This window comes from Aplidium turbinatum, chromosome 11 (assembly GCF_918807975.1).
Source record: "Aplidium turbinatum chromosome 11, kaAplTurb1.1, whole genome shotgun sequence".
Lineage (NCBI taxonomy): Eukaryota > Metazoa > Chordata > Ascidiacea > Aplousobranchia > Polyclinidae > Aplidium > Aplidium turbinatum.
In genome coordinates this window covers 7,092,813-7,115,180 of record NC_137482.1, presented here as the reverse complement: position 1 = coordinate 7,115,180, position 22,368 = coordinate 7,092,813, and the positions used below count along the sequence as shown (strand labels likewise).

Here is a 22,368-nt window from a genome sequence, read left to right as displayed (position 1 = left end):
AAAGACGTTGCTTTAACACTGAATATTTCATAAAATGAAAATTACCCTTCAGATGCGAGTAACCAAGAAGAGTGTTTGAAACGTAAATGTTTTGCAATAACAGAAAGTTGCGAATTTTTTTATTACCTTTTTAATTTTTTGAATTAACATAACAAGTTATTCGAGACTATCCACTTGCGGCGATGGCACGATACAGCTACTTATCCATGACAACAACATTGAAGCTGCACTTGGCCCAGCCTTAAAAATTTGGAAATGGCGCAAAATAAATACAATTTGTTTATAGTTCCTGCTAAATCGGACAAAACAATACGACAACAACCTTGGTTAGTATTTAGATTATTTACGGTTGTTTAATCCGCTTCTCATTTGTCACAAATTGAGCTATTATAGCCTACTGTAACAGCAAACTGAAAGTAAAATATCATTGCATTTTCTATAGTCAATATTTTGATTTTAGTTGTACCGTACTATTTTCACAACAGACAAAATAAAAGTATTCTTTCCCCTTCCCCGCTTCATTTAACATACATAGTGTATACCAGTAGCTGCATGATATAGTAATCATGTTTTATTTTGCATAAAATTATTTGGACCTTGCTTTGTTCTTTAGCGTACAAATGTTCAAGCTTAATCCTGAAAATCAGTCTAAAAACTTTATAAATGGTAACTCTGATAGTCTTAAAAAAGTTTTGTAATCAATTTAGACTGCCGTACTCATAATAACATTTGTAACCTATCATATATATAATATAGGCTACCGGTATAATACCTTACTCAATGCTGTGGACGAGGTGTACTACAGTATTACATAATTTCTTTTTTGACAAGCAGTCATGTCAAAAAAACAGTGGATAACCAAAATTTTGTGTGTTAATTTGTACGTAGTATTTGAGTTGCCACAAAAAGGTTAAGCTACACTGCCCTATACGTATCATGACTTAGTATATGGACTATTAGTAGGCTAGGTATGATAGTTCTATTTTAAAGGTAGGCTTACCAGGAAATTAAATGAAGTTCATAAGACAAAAGTACACTAAATGTTTCTACCAAAAGTGAGAAAGTATTTCTTGGAAAAAACAATTGCTTTGCACCTTCACATGGAATAGTTTGTGATTCACGAAAGTTGAGTCAATTTGCTTGAAGAGGTTTGAGAAATTTGGCATAATGTTAGTGAGGTCATGCATGCATAGCGAACATAGCATCAAGTCTAGCCTACTTGGTTAGTAGTTTATTTTTGTATTGTAACCCCAATTTGCTCCTTTCAACTCTTTTTTTCCTATCAATTTAAAATTGTACCGAGAGGAGCAATATTGTTCACTTTAAAACCACGAAATGAAATTATCTGTTGACTATCTTTTCAGGAGTGTTGGAAACCAATGCACTCACATACAACATGTTCCTTACGTATTTCTAAACTTCAGACTTTAAAACCTTTTTGCATAGTTGAAATAAAGTGTAATCCATATTTGTAGTTAGCTGCTAGTTTATTGTGATTAACCTAAGCCCTTGCAGAATTAATTTCACAATATTGCAGTTTACAGTTCATATATCTAAAAAAATCCTAATCCCTGGTGTAAAGCATTGCTTGATTGGCTAGCATATATGTCTAAGTTTTGTGGCAATAACCAATTACTTTATTCCTATAAAATGTTTTTATGTGTAGCCTAATGTATTATCAGGTACAAAGAGCGATTGAGAACAAAATATTTAAAGCAAAGAAAAAAAGGTGAAGGATCCGAATGCCTGATTGGTCATAACTGGGTGTTGGTACGAAGTGGTATTGATGATTTTCGAGATGGAAATCCACCAGACTTTGAAGGAAAATTTGTAGTTGATGTAGGCACTTTCATGATTTTTATGTATTTGATATGAATCAAACTTCTGCAAAAAAGATGATTTTTACTATTTATATTTTATATAGTACAAAACAATATGTTGACAAGTGATCTTTCTAGACTATTTAATGTTTTTATTCTAAACAAATTCTGTGTAAATTTAGCGAAGACGAAAAGTTTGTGTAACATTTTTCACTCCACTCTAAAGTTTGTCTAAAAAATCTTGCTTCACAGTGTAGATTCAAACGATCTGTTATAGCCTGATGCTGCGGGTTCTTTTTGGCAATATCAAATTACACTAGCTTTTGGAACACAGTTCCCTAGTCATGTGCTATGACGAATGGTGTTGAAGTCAGTGAGTGGTTTTTTAAAATGGCTCTTTGTTTTAGCTTGAGGCTGCCGGCTGTTGAGTTTCTGTGCTGTTAGGCGTTATTGCTGTGAGGTTTTGTTGGATCAGTTGATTAGTAGATTAGGTGACGTAGTTCTTCCCTTTCGGCGCGGTTGTTGATTTTAGGATTTTGTTTGCTAATGAATATGGCCATATTCATTAGCAAACAAATGAATATGGCCATATTCATTAGCAAACAAAATCCTAAAATCAACAACCGCGCCGAAAGGGAAGAACTACGTCACCTAATCTACTAATCAACTGATCCAACAAAACCTCACAGCAATAACGCCTAACAGCACAGAAACTCAACAGCCGGCAGCCTCAAGCTAAAACAAAGAGCCATTTTTAAAAAACCACTCACTGACTTCAACACCATTCGTCATAGCACATGACTAGGGAACTGTGTTCCGAAAGCCAGTGTAATTTGATATTGCCAAAAAGAACCCGCAGCATCAGGCTATAACAGATCGTTTGAATCTACACTTTAAGTAAGCAACAATCATGCTGCTAAAAGCGAAACTCATTCAACTAAAAAATCTTGGCTTTGTGTCTTTATAAGTGTTTATGAAAAATACTTAATTTATGCCCCACACCTTACTATGGAGTAACAATTTAGATTTTTGTACACATATGTATAAAAAAATGAGTAAAAATGAACTATTACTCATTTATGTAACTCATAATAAAACAAATACAATACACCTAATAGATGTGTCATCTATTGTGGTCAAGCATGGTTTTCTTCAGACATGCAAACACAATGTTGCACTTAACAGAAGCACAGTATCTCACTTTTGCATTGAAAGTAATAAAAACTGGCTTTTTATACATAGAGAAGTCGTTCCATTGATTGTGAAAATTGTTATCCTTGGACTGAGAAAGCTTGTTTCATAGATGAATTGTGGCAGTTTCACATACTTGTAAAGGCTTTTGAATATCTATAACCTTTGATATTTTACTAATTCTCTATCAATTTCAAGATTAAATACTATGTTTGCAAAAAACACTGCCATAGGCTAAGTTTGTTGCTTATGTTGTCACAATATTTACAAAAATTGTGTTTCAGGGAACTAAAGGTATTTCTCCTGTAGTAAAAAGGAGTAAAGATACATTATCAAGTAGGTTGAGAAGAGAAAAACTTAAAGTAAGGTATGTATTACTTTGAAACAAGCCCTTCTGAACATCTCCACATATGTGTAATCTTGTCTTTGTCAAACTTGGTGTTTAATGTTTGACTTTTTCAGATAAAATTTATGCACAAGACTAACTAAGTCTAAGAGTTAGCCTATATGAATTAACATAATTGAAATGACTTGTATTTGTGGTAAAGAAGCCTATTAATTGTGGCAAGATAAACTGTTTGACATTTTATTTCTGTCATTATTTTAGGAACCCACGACCTCGTTTAACCAAACATCAAGTATGCTTCGATAAACAACTCCCAAACAAGAGAGAAAAAAATGATCACATAGATGATGTGGAGTACGGGCTCACTCAACATCCTCTTGCTTTATACCCCCACTTAGAGGAAGGCATGCCCCCAGAGGTAGTGTTTTGTAACACTAGATTTTTGTCATTAAACATGGTGTTTACACCAGTTTTAGAAACTCTCTAAACATATCACCGTACCTACGTGACCTTTCGCAAATACCGCCAAAAAATTGTTAATGATAAGCTAACTCCCTATTTTGGATGATATGTTCAGATTTTCTTTCTCATCTCAGAGTTAGAGTGTGTGGATAAAACTTTCACTAATTAATTGCCCCTATTCCTGTGCCAACCCAACTTTGAAAATTATTTTTGGTTGGATGTGTGATTGTGTGTGTATATGTAAATTTGTTTGATGGAATGAAACAAAAGCCGTGACTAGTTTGTGACCTGAGGCTTTCCTTGTATTATGTTTAGCTCTTTGAAGAGATTGTTGATCTTCTCGACCCTGCAATGAATCCAGAAACTGAAAGTGAAGCCGAAGAAAGCTCCCATTGTTCAGACAGGCGGGATACTATGGAGAGAATCTTTGGACCTCAACAGTACTTATATGGCAGCATAAAGTTTTGTTTTGTAATATTTATTGATTCTATTTGAAATTGGACCTTCTGATGATCCCTCTTTTAGGGTGAAACAGACTGTAGAGGTTTTAGAAAGTAATAACTACAGTATATTTGGTGCATCTTTATTCTGTTGTGTGAAAATATTAAAACCTATATTTATGCTAATTCTAATATTTACATCACCTGTTCTAACATCTATTAATACCAAGGCTATAGGCCAGCGTCTTCACTCTAAATCACATTGCACTTAATTTTGTGACTACCATGACTACCAACCTAATAATTTTTATTCTGTAAATCAACAACAAAAGGCACGTGAACTATTAACACTTGTTTAAAAAAATTAAGATTAACCTGGTAAAAGTTACATTGACTTTGAAATTAACCTAACGATCCATAGAATTAATTCATCAATCCTAGCGCTGCTAACCATAACAAGCCTGTCTTTTTGCAAAAAGGTCAGATAGTATTATGGAAGAAACAAATAGACAAGAATCAAGTTTAGAAGAAAGCGACAAGAGGTATGAGTTGCTTTCTCTGGTTTTAGAGTAAGACTGTTTAATGATTTAATCCATAATCTAAGTTTCTAAAAGTGGGACACTTTCAAACGTAGGTAAACAATAGACATTTTGAGTCTTTCAATTTGCTTTAAAGCGATGTAACAAATTGAAGCATACGTTCACTCATTTTCGTTTATCCATCAAAACACAGATAGAGCAACACACATTCCTATTGAAACTAACAACTAAATACATCAGTAGGTAGGTTACTATACTTTTGTGATGCATCAATCTTAGCGTCCCTGAAAGGGAGACAAGAAATCACATGATCTACTAGTCAGATGTTTTCCTGCAGAACAAAACATTAAGGCCTAGTCTATTCCAGCTAAACATTGTAATCATACTTCTCGCTAATACAGCACAGGTGAATCAGATGGGAGGGTAAAAAGTCTAAAAATCCTTATTGCTAAATTTTTGCTTCCTGTGGAGCATGGATGCTTTCTATTGCATGGGTTTATTGTGCGCCAAAGTAAGAGCAGTGCCATCAGAAACGTAATTAAATCATAACTTCGGAAAGTAACCGCTCACACATCTTTAGCCTATCTTTAAAATAATGTAGGCCTATGTTTCATTTTTTCTTGCCTTTAACCGCACTGCAGTATGTAACTTTGTAAATTTTATTTTGTATGTTATTCACTCTGAGGATGCGCATTGTCATGATTCGCGAAGCAACAAATCAACCTGTTTGTTGTTGCTTTTACTTTCACTTTCATCAGATGAACGTTGCAACTAGTGCTAGAAACGATAATTGTCTTGATGAACACCCAAACTTTTCAGTGCTAAATTAATAACTTATTGGTCAATTGTGTTTTGTGTCTTGAGAAAATCACTTTAACGTTGTGTATTTGTGGTTACCTCAATCAACATATGTGACTCTATCATACTTATAACAACCATAAGCTACTAATTGATTATGTGTGTGTCACTTGAGGTTGTTGTCAACAAAATTTGCTAACAAATCTGAAACAAAAATAGTTTTGTGATCTATTGAAATGTTAAAGTTGGTTTTGTGTCTTCATCATTTACTTGCATTGTTATTATTACGTAATCTATTTTACACGTTTCTATATTCAACAGCAATTTACCACGAGTATTTATGGAATATCCATTGACACTTTTCTGTATTTTTATGTTTAGTTTTCTTGCGGAAACTAAAACACGCAATCCTTACAAGTGGATTCTGCGAAAAGATTCAGGCCCAAAAGATGACAAAAGAGGAGCGAAAAAAAGAGCTACTTCTCCTTCTCAAGACGAACACATAAAAAAAGTAGGAGAACTAATTCATTGCTTAGAAAAGTTCATTGCGCGGTCATACGACAAAGTTTTGACAACACGACTAGTACGATAAGTCCAATGTAATACGCGTAAACAAATATTGTAGAACCAGAACGTAAGAAGGTTATTGTAGAATACAAACATGCATTATAGAACCTGCATTTCAGTTGAGTTTTGTTGGATCAGGTGTTTATAACGGGGTTTGTTTAAAGGTGACGAAAGAATTTTGCGACTGGGTCACTGACCTTGGTGGCGACAGCAACAATGTGGAAGAATCTACCATAATGAGTCTTTTTGCTAGCGGGTATGAAACTAAGGTAAGGCTAGCTGTGCATTTACAACAGATTATTTTTTGGCTTTGTAGCTAAATTCAACCTGCCAAAATTTTTTAAATCAAGTTAATCAAACAAAGATTCTAGTGGAAATTATCAAAGAAAAACAAATTCAATTTCTAGGACATGTGCTGCGTAAAAAAGGAACATCTCTTTTTCACAGGCAAAATTAAAGGAAAGCGTGCACAAGGCAGACAAAGGTTAACCTAATTAAACCAACAAATAAACAAAAACAACACCAACATACACCTAATAGGCTACACTCAGCAAAAAAACGAGAATCTTGGAAACTTTTCACACAAGAGGCAGTCAATGCTTCGGATCATGTACGACAATGAAAGAAGAAGCTTAATTCTAAATCATAGAAACGTTGTAGCCTGCGTAAAAGTAATCTACTGCACTTGATCTCTACTCTGTAACTTTGGGTTCTACCTGTATACTTTAATTTTGAAATTAGAATCATTTTTATGACATAGGCTATTGTATGTTTACTGTTTAGCCAGCGCTTTCTGTACCTATCCATGTGGTGGAGTTGTCTAATGTCCCAATCGAACTGCGAATTTCCGCCGGAATATCGCCTCCAGCGTCCGCCAAGAAGAGCGTACCTTCCTCGGCCGTTCCTACCGTGGCTTCGGTGAGCATGCACCTTGTTTCTTTTAGTTTAACTTCGGCTGCATTGCATGAGGTTAGCCGAGGTTAATGGCGTTTAAATTGCGTATAAATTACGTCATCATAATTAATCAGCAACACCAGGCAAAAAGTTAGGAAGTTTCAGTGTGTTTTTATATGGCACTGTACATAAAGGCATATGTAATAAGTGCACACTTCATAGGCTACTTAGTCTAATTGGTGCAGAAAAAAGATAAAGGTATATTTTTATGTAGCGCTGTATCCACTGTAGGCTAGATATACGTTACTCTCAGTGCTTTGCAAGCATGTAGTGTCGAATGTCGATGCAGCCGTACCTATAGCCTAAAGGCGCAGCCGTGTACGTTATTAACCTGAATCCATTCATGTGCTGAGTGACAAGCAGGGATAAGATTCAGTAGCCTACCAATTTTAAAAGTTTTTGGTATCACACGACAGTATCGAACCCATGTTTATCGATTGAGAGGCATACACTAAACCAAAAATAAAGATATGGTACGGCATGGCTACCTAAATATACGGCCTGATTTGTCACATTTTGCAGAAATTTTCAGATTTTGCTCACTTTTGGCGAATGTTTAAATAAATTTTTCTAAAAATTATATTTTTACGCTTTCCTTACTGCTTTCCCCAGATGACACAATAGGTTTTAACATTCTTAGATGTTACAAAAGAAAGTTTGATTTCGAAGATTTTAGTCAGACTGTTAATTTTTCAATAACAGTCTGATTCAGTGTTTTTCAACTAATTTTTTCTCATTTGCTACTGCTTCCCCCAAGACAACAAAAAGCTCTTATACCATAATGAGAAAGCAAAAAATCTCAGAAAATTTCAATCAAACACTAGCAGTAGCTGTAATCAAAATATGACAAATCAGGCCGCATCTCCAGGTGGCCATGGGTACGGTATGCGTGCTATCGTGGTTTCACAGAGCGGAGAGTTTAGCATAGCCGAATAGAGGGGCAGTCAAGTACACTATTACCCAAAATCCATTCACTCTTACGATAAATAAAATTTGGTGACTTTTTATGTGGTCTTTGGTATGTTCCAATAGGGTTTTAATTTGTGAACTCCAGTCTACCGATTCATGCTGGACAGTGGACACTCTATCCGAAAAGTCACCGAGTCGGTGACTTAAAATAAGCTAAATAGGATGGACTGAACAACTTTTAGTTATGATAAATCCGGTGATGTTACTTGGTTATACGTGTGTGATATAAGACATAGGCTAACTTTCAGTCAAGACTCTAACCAAACCTGATAGATAATAAATAATACTGGATACTCAGGCGTTTCGCGAGCTACCAAAAAACGCCTTGCGACCCCCAAGTTGAAAACCCCTGAACTAGATCAAATAACAATATCCAATAAAACCCACTAAACCTTCCCACTACTATTTACTTCAAATAAACATTACCGGTACATTAATATAAATACTGGAAACAGCACCAGGTCTTCCGAGTTTCTTACTCTTAGTTCTGTTCCGCATGTAACCAGACTTAACGATTTAGGATGAAGATGTTGCTAATTATGAGCCAAGCTGGGTTAAAGTGAGGTACGGAGCTTGGTATTTGGATCCCGACAGCTGGAAAGTCCAAGGAGCAAATCAACCTTTGGAAGATCCGCAAGAAATAGCAAAACGGGAAATGTCCGAATCGAAAAAGAAAAGTGTTGAAATGGATTCCCAGCTTGCTCCTTTGCACGGATCCAGAGCTTTTCGGTATGAATAAGTTTTGTGCACGAGATGATAAATAGCAGCATTGCATGTCTGAATATATTCCCCAGCGTGCCAAGGTAAACGTCAGTCAAAGTTAAAAATATCAGATCGGGGTAAAGAAAACTTCATTATGTGGTGTTTGAAATGCCTCGTTGTCTGCCGGATTCACAATTTCTTCTGGCCAAAAACACGTAAAGTTACATAGACGTTGACAAGTCAAAATTCTAAGGCAATCGCAACCCTACAGAAAGCTAGCGAAAGCAAGACTCTATTAAGCCTAGCGATAGTTCTGTCTCCATGCTGCGTTGTGTGGCGGTTTTGCGATGATTTTGCGCAGGCTAGTGTTTGTACAGCAGTGGGCTACCACAAGCTGAAAATGATGATAAATCTTGGTACTGTATTTATATTGATGTAGTTTATCGCCAAGTTAACTTTTATGGCTGACTCTGTCGGCGCAACAAGTTTTTAAGCCAATGTGGTTTCTTTTTTCAAAATGTCAATACAATGTGCCATTGGTGATTTTAGGGATTTCTTGGAACGCAACAACAGACGTAAACCAGAATTCATGGACCGCGTATCTCATTTACAAGATATCGAAGATGCTAAAAACGAAAAAATTCAGGAGAAACACAACACCAGTCCGACGCGGCAGTCACTCACACGTATCCGATCGGGGGTGACAAGTCGCTCTGCTGTGTCATTTTTTCAGGAATGAAACGTTGTTGGTGTAATATTTATATATTGATTTTTGAACTGCCTAAGTAAGTGAATGATTTCACAAAACAATGTCTTTAAATAGACCAATAAAAAACACGTCACTAAAGCAAGAAACAAACATCCTATGGCTACTGGAATATGTAAAGTGACAGCACACATTAGTTAAATGAGTTGATGTTCGTCGATAACATGTTTCGTTGGCTTGGAGACCGAGAACTGCTGCGCAATGGGGTGTTCGACACTACTCGAGGTACATGTGGCTACGTTTCGGGCAAGACATTTAGAATGAATGACATGCTAACAAAGTTGCCAGACCTCAAGAAAATTTCCAGCCAAAAACAGGTTTCAAAGCGAACCAAATTATTTGCAACAAACCAAAAAGAGGAGCCAAAGCACATACTGTAGATAATTTACTCACACTCAAAATCACCAAACGCTTCCAAACAGGTTTCATTCATATTATTCTTCAGCTCACCCATACTCAGCACAGTGTTTCATGCGAACTTAAACAAAAATTAGACATGACAAACACAGCCGAGATTTTTTATGGATAAAAATTCAACAATAATATTTGACAAACAATACACTCAAAAGGAACCCGCCAATCCAAAAAGTAACAAGCCAGCCGAAGTTAAAAGGAGCCCAATGTGGCGGGAAAACCGCCAATCTGGCAACCCTAATGCTTTAAGTTGGACACAAAGATTAACTTTCTTATTGTTGTCCACTTAATCTAAGTATTCATCCGCTGGACGCACGCCTGTTTGTGACAAAACATCTGCCCGTTGTCCACAGAATGAGTAGCCTATCAAGCAGCAGCTAGACTAAAAAAAGCGCAAGGTTGTTCGGTGCTGCCAGTCTACCTTACTACGTTTTGTGTAAATGTGTTCCTTATTGCAATGGTACCGGTACTGAATTATTTCTCGACTTATGCTTGAAAGGCAAACAAATAAACATTCCTCGCTTTTTCCAGTACTTCACATTTTGTTTATTAGTTTTTTTGGCCATTTTCCTGTCAGACGCAAATTTATACTGCAAAGTGTTGCTTCATCGACGTTTTTGACAAATACACATGTCAAGCCTGCGCTGGAAAAGTTTTTCTTTTCTTGTACAACCAAACAACACTTCCGAAGACTAAATTTTGAAGAACTGAATTTGAAGCAATAGCGTTGAACCGCTAAAACCCATGCACTTCTGACGCTATGTTAAGGTATTTTTGCAGGTAATTGCGGTATGACACACTCGGCTTACTACAAACAAAATGTCCAACAAAATTCAGTCACTGTTCCTAACCTACAAAAATCAAGTCGCATGCTTCGTGTTACTGGTGCAGGCTGAGTAGTGAGTAGCCTATATCAACAAGTTCAGGACAAGAATTAAGACAAAACAACAAAATATTGCGACTCGCCCACTTTCAATGAAGTTTGCAAAACAAAAGAAAGCAGTGCAACTGTGAGCTCACCAGACATGACAAAACATAATTTGTCAAAAGAACATTTTAAAACATCAAGAAAAAAAATATATAATAGCACAACACTGATAAAGAGTAAAATGCTGAAAACCCAAACAGAATATAACATAATGCTTTAAATTCACAACTTGACTGGCGCATCATGATCTTTTGTCTTGACGGTTTGCAACACAGCCTATGCCCTTGTTGTGTTTCTTACTGGATAAGGCATGCAATTAATATTTCATGTATAGACGTTGGATGTTGATCTGTGACATAGGCTTATTGCTCTTGCTGTTAATGTTGTTTTCCCGATAGATTGAAATTGTCTCCATTTCGTTTATGGCGTTGTTGTTTAGTTCTTGATTTGTGATAGTTTTCTTGAAGACGTTTAGACCTCGAACACAATAATAGCTTTTCTACACCATATTTACTTTCCACAAAAAAAAATGAAAATCTGTCCATACATTCAGGTTAAATGTCCCAATAGTTAGGTTTCGTATTGGTAGCAGCACAACTAATAAGTTAAAAGCACGTTTAAAACACGTTTGCTAAACGACTAGAACTATTTAAATAATTTTTTGCTTTTGGGCTTTGACCCGGTCTGATGAAACACAGATGATGTGGACATAAGCTTGTCAATATATGTCCCTAACACTTCATTTTCAGATTTCAATTTTAGATTTTCTTCTTTCACGGAGTCGACTCGTTGTTGCAAATCTTCAAGAGTAGTTTGAAGTTTCAAGACTTCATCGATCAAGCGTGCCTTTTCTTGCACTTCCTCAGGGTTATCTTGATCATCTGTAATACAAATCCAATATGTGATGTGATCATAATATTGTGCCATGCCATATATCCTGAAGTAGCAACCCCCTGAGCTCAGTTGGTCTTAGAAGTGTTTGCAAGGTAGGCCCCTATATACGATGAATAATTGTTGTTTAAGCATTGAAGCAAGGAACTTTAACACATCCTTTGTAGATGGAATATACGTAAATGGGCATTTAAAAAAAAAAAAAATTTGAACACACAGATAATAAAAATTGACCATGTTCAATATTTAGGAAAATTCATTTTATGTACAGTATGAGCCATGGGCATTGCATTGGTGGTTGAAACCTTTGCAATTTTGGTGTACGGTGTTGGTGTACAGATAGAAATGACAAAACAGAATCGTAGACCTAAGCATTAGAGGCCACAATGGAAATACACTATACCAGGGCTTCCCGATTGGGGGTGCTCGCACCCCCTGGGGGTGCGAGTAGCTGTTGCTAGGGGTGCGAGAATCCACCGAGGAAGAAGAGCTATACTGTATGGCGTATATAGAGATAGATTTTGTTTAACGAGGGAGGTGGTGATTATCTCTCAGAGCATTCTATGTTGGCCTATACACTATACAGCACAATGCACAAGAAAATACCACCTGACAAGTTGCTGATAATAAAAAGGCTGTGGTCCAAACGTCACTTGATGGGTGGCGGGATAATGAGTTATTAGCCTATTGTGTCAGCAATTTGCTCATAGTTGACAATTTCTTATCGTACACATTGGGAAAGAACGCGTTTTAAGTGAGCACGTTGTAGAGTTGTTAGACTGTGGATTGACTTACGAAAGGGAAAGTGTCAGCTACTAGTCACTAGTCAGGCTACTAGTCAAACAGATAATTGCAAAGAGGCAGGAGTAAAGAAAGAGCTTGATTATCGCCATTGTGTTCTCAGTTTGTGTTATTTATTAGCTTTGGCATTTTGTGTGATTGCGCTGTTGAAGGCTGCCCTTTTTCCTATTCGTTAGCCATATAAAGGCCTGCGAGCTGCTTTTCTGGGTTGTTTTTGTACGTATTTTGAATTTTTTCTCAAAACCACTCCGCTTCAAAACAGGGGGTGCGAGATTGGCTTCATCAATCCTATGGGGTGCGGGGTGATAAACGAATCGGGAAGCCCTGCACTATACCCATGGCGATCTATACTACTGGCCTTCCCAACGTGGCAACAGCCAAATAATGTGGGGGCCTATTCGAAAATTCAATTTACCAACTGAGATAAGTGTTTCAACAATCAACATATTATATAATCAGCAATTTTCATTGGTCAAGTAATGTTTTTTAGCCTAAAAATTGTAAATACAGTGCCAAAACGTAACTAAGATGTATATAATATTATTAAATAAGTTGCAAGAAAGCAGGACAATAGCTACATGTTAAGAATACCATGAGAATCAAGATATCAACAGAATCAAGGTACACGAAAACAAGAATAACCCAACTTTTAAAACACTCAGCATGTTAAAAAATTCGTTTTCTAATCCAGAAGTATTTGTTTGTTAGTAATAATTCATGCAAATACACCTTTTTCGCCTAATACCTGTTAGTTGCCAAAACTTAATAGGCCCCCACATTATTTGGCTGTTGCCACGTTGGGAAGGCCAGTAGTAATAGTATAGATCGCCATGACTATACCAAATTTAAAATACTGTACTGGAAATAAAAAAAAAATAAAAAAACATTACATTTTTGAAATCACCACTCCTAGGCCTACCTCAACAAAGCTCTAACATTTCAGAGATCTAATTTTTTTCTGTTGACATAGAAGACTCACTACCGTACTACCATTAAATTCCTTTTTCGTGGTAAGGATTTGATACAAGCTTTTGTTTGCCATCATGAGCATTTTTCATACAGTAAAGGGGAGGGGGATTTCAGTTTCAACTTTATCCCTAATTTTCTAATGCAACACTACATTCTAAAACGTTTGGTATATTTTTTTGAATTCTCATCCAAAAACCTTTCTTACCCTGAAAGTAGCTTATCAGAAGTACAACTGTATTCTATTTACGTCACTGATTAGTTACATAATTTAAAGTTCAAATATTATATCCCACTTGACAAAAAACTACAACAAGGTGAAAATAGTTTTTTCGGTCCACACGTGATCGTAAAACACTGTCAATTTTGGGAGTTAAGAAATTGTAGCAGATTTAAAAGGTAAATTTTGCAGTAGGTTGTTGACTTGTGGTGATTGTTAAAGGGATATTAAAGGAAAAACCCAACTTGGCGATTTTCTACGTTCTTTGTGTTTAACATACTTACCATAAAACGATTTTCAATAAAATTTTGCCCCATTGCGGCCTGATCAGCATTCCGCGCCCGCTTTTGTCGGAGCTTTCAAAATGATAATTGGCGTGAGCAGCAAAGCGTGCGACTGTACAGTCTACGTCACTATAGGCGAGCAATCAGTTGATCACACAATCATAGGCGCCGACTCCAGGGGGGCGGCGCCCCCCCGTGAATTTAGCTCGGGGTGGCTGCCCCCCTGCAAATTATTTAAAAAAAAAATCCTAAAGCAAATGTTTCTAATTTGCGTTAGTTTGACCTTCATTGCGGATCGATCTCAATTCAAAGATCTGCTTGTTGCAACAAGAGCGCTGCTCCTAAGATAACAAAAGAAACGAAGTACGGTAGCTGATAAACGCCAGCATGGTGACGTTGAAGCATAATAACAACAATGACTGGAAAACGTTTTTCTTGATTTCTGCCGCTTTGTTTTTTCTTGGCAGTGTCAATAACGAGGTGCAGTTTGCTCAGTTTAGTATCTACGCGTATTAAGAGCTAAAGTTCAAAGTGACCAGCGTATAATTCGAAGTAGCCTACAGGCCTCGAAATTCGTTTTTGTTGACGGCGGACAAACGTGTCCGGTCTGAGCAGCTATCTCGGCAGACAAATTAAGTCTCACGGCAGACAAACCAGTTTTTAGCGTCGATCGTCATGCTTAATCACTTTATCTTGATAATAATTCTTCCCCATTTCAGAACTATAACAACGGTTTTAGAAAGCTTTTTAAAAATTTAGTAAAGTCACTCTGAAAGGCTTTCATCATACCAACTACTTGCGCTTTAAGAGTCAAAGCGCCGTGTAGCTGGTCAATACGTCACATAACTGATTAACTTCCCCCGAACGAGGTCGTGTGGCTTATTGCGTCACAATGCTCTGGGCAGGAGTCGGAAAATTTCTACACTAACGCTACTATTTTCTGCTGTGCAAAGTTTCACATGTTTTTTTCTTTAAGTTTATTTTTGCGTGTCATGTGAGCGAAAGTGAATTTTCCTTGGGTCTTTTCTTTCTTACTGTAATACCAAAACTTAACAAATTTTGTTGCATCTTGCTGTAATAGCCTACTCGTATTATCTAATTTAGTAACCAACCTTGCCGTATCATTATTACTCGGAGATCAAAGCCGGACATTGTGACGTAAAACTTGAACTAAATTGCGCGTGATTAGTGTAGATTGTAGAAATACCTGTACTCCTATCGATTCTTAGCGAAGAATTCACCTTTGTTACGCTGATTCAATGTCATCGATCGTTGAAGCAATGTAAAAATTGAAAGTTTTCCTCCTTGAATGGAAGCTAAGGGATACAGTATTCACGTTTTCTAGATGCGCGCTAGAATGCGCTGGAAATTATATTATCGCAACAATTGTTTATGCTATGCAATGACGATTTGTATCGCTAGTTCCTGTGTTATTTCTCGGCGGACAAATATGACCGATCTAGATGGTACTTCCCGCGGACATCACATGCTGTGACGGCGGACATGTCCGATGTCTGCCGTGAATTTCGATGCCTGAGACTACATTATAAAGCTTGGCGATATACAATGGCATATTGACGCAAAAAACATCAATGCTGACAAACAAACATCAGCATTTTGAATGTAAGCAATCAGTCGGCTAGAAAGTTTGCCCCCCCGGCGATTTTCAAAACCCGGCGCCTATGCACACAATAGTTGTTACTGCGGGCGATTTAACTGTAGGCTATGCATGTATGTACATCAAAACAGCAGATTTCAACATCAAAACATCAGACAGTTTGCTCAAAACATCAGATCTGATGTTGAAACATCAGAAGTGGTAACGTGGCTTTTGTTATTGCTGTCGATAGTGAAAACAATTTTTTTTTGGTAATTCTTTTTGAAATGTATTCTTGAATGTTCAGTTTACGCATTTTAATGCTTAATTCCCGTTTGAAAATTTCATTTACTATGCCTTTAAGAAAAGCTCTATCATCAACTAGATACCAAACAGTGTACAGGACATCTTTTTTCTGTTTATCTTTTTCTCTATTATTATTATTAATGACTAACTCAAATACCCAATGCTCAAGGCCTCGAAACTGAAGGCAGCCATGGCCGCGATTAACCTACAAAAACCGACATTTTGTCTGCCGGGTCTCACCCTTCCGTCGACCACATTTGTCTGCCATGAAGTTCCAAGAAAATTTTATGCAAGCGGCCTTGTGCATAAAGTACTTTGCCACTTATAATCACAAAGGATTAGAAAGTAGTCAAAGCACCTGATAAATCACAATACACACTCTGTAGTGTGTATGCTTGAATTGACCAAGCAGCTGATGTCTGACGATAAGCAGGATGCAAGTGACATCACAATACACTTTATTGATGTGATAAATCATTATTGATGCGTGTCGAAGTTACAATGGTCACCATGTGCTCAGGCCCAGATTTTGGGGGCAGAGGGGGCAGGTGCCCCGGGCCCCCCGACTTTTGAAAGGCCCCCCTACATGGAAAAAATGTAATTTTGTGTTATTTTTTCTTCCTTTTCAGCCTTTGAAGTTTCTGCAAAATGCTGTGCAGTGCTGGATTGATGCTACTGTAGACGCAGAGGTGGTTTTTCGCGCCGAAAACGCAAAAAATTTTTTGCACGGGGGCCCCCGATCTAAAAGTGCTCCGGGCCCCCCATCAGCTAAATCGGGCCCTGCATGTGCTTGTAATTGGCCGCCGAACAGCTTGCTTCAGTCGGACACGTTTGGCAGCGGGAAAAAATTGTTTCGAGGCCTAAAAGCTCAATCGGTAAAAATCCACTGCAGAAAGCATCACACCACAAAAATCTACCCCCAGGTTTTTGTGGAGGGTATGAATACGATACCCCAATCATTTTACGTTTTTTATAGTGCAAAAAATCTCTTTTCCACATAAACTTAACAATTATATAAATGAATAGCAGTGGCGTATATTTAGGGTGTTCAACGCGTTCATTGAACACCCCAAGAAATCCAGAAAAAAAAAGTTTCCATCGGTTGTCGATGTTCTTTACTTTCATGATATTCTAACATCTTGCTGCATGCTGATTAGGGTGTTGCAAATTTTACAACCTATGTTGGAAGTATGATTGTAAGGTGGGAAATTTTCCAAAACCACACCAAAAAAATTTTTATTTAAAAATATTGATATTTAGGGGTCCCACACTTACCCCGAAAAGTTCATTTTTGGTCGCGAATAGCAACATTTTTAAATCGTTGGGAAATCTACATTATAAATAATAGATATGTCATGTTACATATCATTTTTGTCAGAATTGAATGTAGAATGAGCTGCAATAAACAAAAATGAGATTTATAAGATTTTGAAAATTTTTAGGCAAGTGATTAAAAGTAGATTTTTTTCTTATTTTGCAGAATAGGTTAGAGGCATTCCATTAATACAACTAATTTTTACCAAAGTCCAATACCTCCTAAAATACTTGGTTTAGACCAAAAACAATGCCATTTTTGGATTCTGCATCTTCAAAAATGGTGGAATAGACACTTCAACCATCTTTTTACCTTGAGTATAGTGTTTAAAATCAAAAATTAGTTATGCAGATGAAGTGCACCATCTAGTGACGGCCCAAGTCTCCAACTCGGCATCCACTGACCTGATTTTGAAAAGTAAATTTTTGATGGACTTGGGCTACAACATATATTTGAACCATCTTATTCTGCAACCTAGTGGTTGCATTGATTTGTTGTATTATAATGGACTGCCTCGTAAACAACATAAAATAAAAGGCCAATTTAGACATAAAAAACAAATTTTGAGTGATTGTTAGCCTACAAGCCCTACATGCAACCACTCTTACTTTCAATTTGAGGATGCGCTGAAATACCGTAACTTCTGAATTTTAATCTTACCAACAAAGCAAAAATCAGACTAATCTCAAAATTTGAAGAAAATTAGCAAGCGATTAGCAAAACATAAAACTTTGCATTCAATTCATTTTTTTAAATATTAATTTATGCATATGAACCAGAGGGACCACACGTATGTCCTTCAGACGTATTGTCTGACCACTTCAACACTGGAAACCCTTTTTAGGGTTCTATTACAAGTCTTTTGTTGGACTGGGCCCCACAACTGGTAGACTGCTTGGCCCCATATTAAAAGGTCAAGTAACACATCATATTAACCAGAATTTTGGCCACAATCCATTTGGAAATAAGCAAACTTTTTAGCACTAGAAAATTAGAAATGAAGTAAAAACTAACCATGGTAAAAGTTGTAAAAATTGTAGCTTACATTAAACAAACGAAATACACGATCCAATGCAAAGCGAGTCCTAAGAAAGGTGTTAAAAACAAGTTTTATCAAGTGTCTCCAGTCTTCACAATATTAATGACTTGCTTCTGACGTCATAGTGAGAACATTATGCTTTAACTTTATTGTCTGTTGCTTTCATCTCAGCATCTGTCATACTATCGTCGCTGTCTTTGACCTTTCTGTTTTGAATGCATCTGGTCAAATTTCCTATCAACCTTTCAGTTGCCATTTGATTGTCTTTGAAAGACATCCAGTCGCCTGGTGAACCAACTGAAAGGCAAGGAGAGTACTGACTGGTAATGTCAAAGAATGCAGACAGTGGACGATTGGTTAAAAGTAGTTTTTCTGTATTAACCGATGCTGTCGCAATGTTTTTAACAGCTTCTGGAGTCGTCACTTTACTTTTCGAAAAGCAAATAAGTAACATAATTTGTGTGAAGAATATTCTTCTAAGGCTCAACTGTGCCATGGCTATTCACTTTCCTTTAGGACAGTGGTTCCCAACCTTTTTGTTGTCACGGACCCCTATAGACAAATTATTAATTCTGCGGACCCCTACCTTAATTTTGCCTGAAACTCAATTAACATACTATTGACTATTGTAATAATTATGTTTCTCAACTACTGTACTGTGTCATATTGCATTGCGGCTATGACTCCCGCGGCAAATATCAGGTTAAACAGTTGATCAAATCAGAAAATGAATGAATTGTTCAAGAAATGTCAGCAGTACCGGTATTTGAATATTAAGGTGACCCAAAGTGGCATGCCGAAACTTTTTTAATGTAAGCAAATTTAATGAGAGAAATGAAACTAAAAAGATCATTTTTTGTTTTTTTTTCTCCAAAATTCATCAAGGTAATCACGGACCCCCAAATGCTTTCTCACGGACCCCAGGTTGGGAACCACTGCTTTAGGAATTGATAACTGTGATCTTTTAACTATAATGCTTGACTGCTGGTTGCTCATCTAACAAACTTTGAATAGCCGACTTTCAAAGTCATTGTTGTTGCGCTTTTATAACCTAAAATTGTGACATGTGTAAAGAAATTTTTTTTTAAACGTTTGAAAGTGAATGTTATTTTTACATCAGTTTATTCCTCATAAAATTCTGATTGCAGCAATATGTTGCATACCCTATTTAATCCAAAAAATACGTATTTAACTAAAATATCCAGATTTCACTAGTCGCGAGCCCCCCCAAAATTTTGGGATGAGCGTGGGACCCCTAAACTTTAATATTTTTTTGAAAATTTTTTTCTACCTCATATTTTGGCCATTTCCCACCTCCCATTTATATTTCCAAAGTTAAAATCAAAATTTTTTTTAAATATGCAACACCCTAATGCTGATTGCTTTCTTTTCAATGGCAAAACTTGTCCCCTTCTAATTTTAATACTCCAACGTTTGAGGTCATTGCCTTTAATTTTTCTTGGTCATTACCTTTAAGCTGGGTGTGCACTGACAGCTTGGCGAGTGCTATTTAAAATAAACAATTAAGAAAAATGACGTCACGAGGCAGCCAAAACAGCAATGGTTTTAGTTCAGCCAGGCTGTTCACTCGCTGATCTGAACACCTTGGCGTGTCATTGGGGGAATCCCAGGCAATAGCAAGTTTTAGCTTGTTGGATTAGAGTTTGAGGTGATCAGAGTTGGAAACTAGATAAGATAAAATGTTTTTTATGCACCAAGTGCCAGTAAATTAGGACTAGCTTGTCTGAATCTGCAACAAAGCTTATGGCAACAGCCAATATCATTGATGCAGCATTCTAAAACAACACATCTAATCGTTTTGTAATTAGAGTGTTTGTATGTTACTGGTATTGTACCTTATTGCTGAAACACCTTAATTATGTATTCAATAGGCGTTCAAACATTCAATAGGCGCTGTCAAATAAATATCTATTTTGTATTCTTCTCCATTCCGACAACATTATTTTTGTCAGTTGGGTTCATGTTCAGAATTTGTGCTAAAAATGCTCTCAGAACGCACTAAATTCAATGTTAATTTTAAAAATTTTCTGGGGAAGGCCCCCCAGACCCCCCGCTGTTGCTTTGCCGTCACTGAACACCCTGTCAAAGTGGTCACGGTACGCCACTGATGAATAGCGTTTGACTACATACATTTAACTGTGTTGCTGCATTGGTAACTAAGGCACATAGTGGCATGCGCCTCCTCCATGCAATTGCACAAGACATTACCATAATCAACATTTAACACCCAATAAAATGATGTTTATTTTTTCTTATATTGGTGTCATTTTTGATATTGTGTTTGAAGTCTGTTAAGTGTTGATACATCAAGTACAAAATGCTCGAAGTGTGATTTGGTAGAGGCTAAAAGTTTGCTTAAAAGTCAAGAAAAAAACAGAACTGCTAAATTTACACGTTGGGTAATGCATTTTTTCCAGGAATATTAACCTACATTCAACTCAATGGAATGGATTAACACCAATAAGCATACTATAAATATAAACATACTTTGTGAAATCATGCTATGAAACTCATGTGATTCATGTTCAGTGCTCCCAAAAATAAAGTTGTGTTCTCCTTCGCTGGTAGAATCGCTATTTAACGGTATGTTCACCATATAATCATTTCTTTCATGCTTTTCATCCATGTTGAAAACTTAATATCACAAATCTATTGACAAAAAGGAGTCAGAAAAAAATAATAAAATGAAGTTTGATTAAAGGCAACGTTAAACATTTTGTACCAGTCACCCCACACTCACATTTTTATTCTTTTTTACTAGTGCCCACTGGATAAGACAAAATGTAAACTTTCTGGTAGCCTACCTATTCTGTAAGTACTGAGACTCAATGTATAAAAAGATGGACATATTGCAGGCCTCGAAATATCCGGCGGTCATGACCTCGAATGTCAGCTGAAGCCGACTCATTGGTCGGTCATAAATAATCGCTGCAAAATTCTTGACAAAAATAGAGCTAATGCAGCAAAAATATATTCTAAATTTGAATTGTTACAATTGTTTGTTTAACTCGAACAAATACGGAGCTGAAAGAATAATAGTACATGCAATTGCTTTAAAAAGATCACATTGGAGTGGCGTGGTTAACGAGCTGATGGCAAAAGTAGCCATTTTTAAATCATTTCAACGCCTTGCAGTGTTGCCTTGAAATAAAGTTGTCTGAACTTTTCGACAGGATATGTATTCTAATTTTAACAATGATGATTATTGCGTTATATTGATCGTTTGTTAAAAAGAAACGTCACAGAGAAGCAAGTTTCAGCTGGGTTCCGCACGTGCTAAGGCAAATGTGGCGACCTTATTCACAAAGGCAAATGTGGCGACCTTATTCACACTGATACTGATAGAAATAGAATTTCTGCACAGAAGAGAGGGTGTTAGACACATTTGTCTGACACCATTAAACAGAAATAGAATTTCTGCATTCTATAAAGCGAAAACCACAGAATAAGTGATCGTAGTTGCTTTTGTAATAAGGGAACTTGGATTGTTGTTTTCAATTGTGTTTATTGCGTCATTACACGACTGTCATTAACGCACTGATTTATTTGCAAGCAATCTGCTTCAGTATACTTGAGGGTCGGTTAATTAAGCCATCAACCATAGCAGAGTTATTCTGTTGTAGAAAATCTTCTTCTACAAACACGACTACACAATACTGTAGTGCGATTTTGTGCAAAATCTACATGCAAAAAATATGTCCGGTTGAGATATTGAATGTCCGCTGAAAGGGCCAGTCCGGTAGGACATGCTCGACCGCCGGAAAAAAGTACAAATTTTGAGGCCTGTAATGTGAAGTAGCCAAAGTGGATGCTAAAATACACAAGCACTCTTTGTGTCTTTTATTTTGAGCATCTTTCTGAATGGACTATTTAATCACCATGGTACGTACTAAATCATTTTACTTTTTATAGCTAATCTGTGTTATGACAGTGTAATATATGGTACTTATAATCGAAAAACTTCACTCAGCCAATCTCGGTAACAGGTCCTGTGTCAAATGCCTCTACAATCTACAAGTACGGTATGCGAAA

The 22,368-nt window shown here is 36.7% G+C and overlaps 2 protein-coding genes across 3 annotated transcripts; one reads left to right on the top strand and one right to left on the bottom strand.

The window, feature by feature from the left end:
* The first annotated feature begins 210 nt into the window (after nucleotides 1–210).
* Nucleotides 211–10,366, top strand: LOC145779313 (protein FAM47E-like). Of its 2 annotated transcripts, XM_082590866.1 has the most exons (11): nucleotides 211–326; nucleotides 1,683–1,839; nucleotides 3,296–3,378; nucleotides 3,619–3,775; nucleotides 4,135–4,259; nucleotides 4,739–4,801; nucleotides 5,978–6,107; nucleotides 6,328–6,432; nucleotides 6,947–7,081; nucleotides 8,607–8,815; nucleotides 9,338–10,366. In XM_082590866.1, exons 1-11 carry the CDS (start codon nucleotides 256–258, stop codon nucleotides 9,525–9,527), a joined length of 1,425 nt encoding a protein of 474 aa, XP_082446992.1. In that variant the 5' UTR covers nucleotides 211–255; the 3' UTR covers nucleotides 9,528–10,366. The 2 variants fall into 2 exon arrangements, with proteins under 2 accessions (XP_082446992.1, XP_082446993.1); XM_082590867.1 differs by lacking the exon at nucleotides 4,739–4,801.
* A 111-nt stretch (nucleotides 10,367–10,477) lies between these two features.
* LOC145779314 (short coiled-coil protein B-like) lies at nucleotides 10,478–20,981 on the bottom strand. The gene is made up of 2 exons (XM_082590868.1): nucleotides 20,824–20,981; nucleotides 10,478–11,777 (listed from the first exon to the last, which is right to left on the bottom strand). The coding sequence occupies exons 1-2, from the start codon at nucleotides 20,960–20,962 to the stop codon at nucleotides 11,542–11,544; spliced, it is 375 nt and encodes a 124-aa protein (XP_082446994.1). The 5' UTR covers nucleotides 20,963–20,981; the 3' UTR covers nucleotides 10,478–11,541.
* Between the last annotated feature and the right edge of the window lie 1,387 nt (nucleotides 20,982–22,368).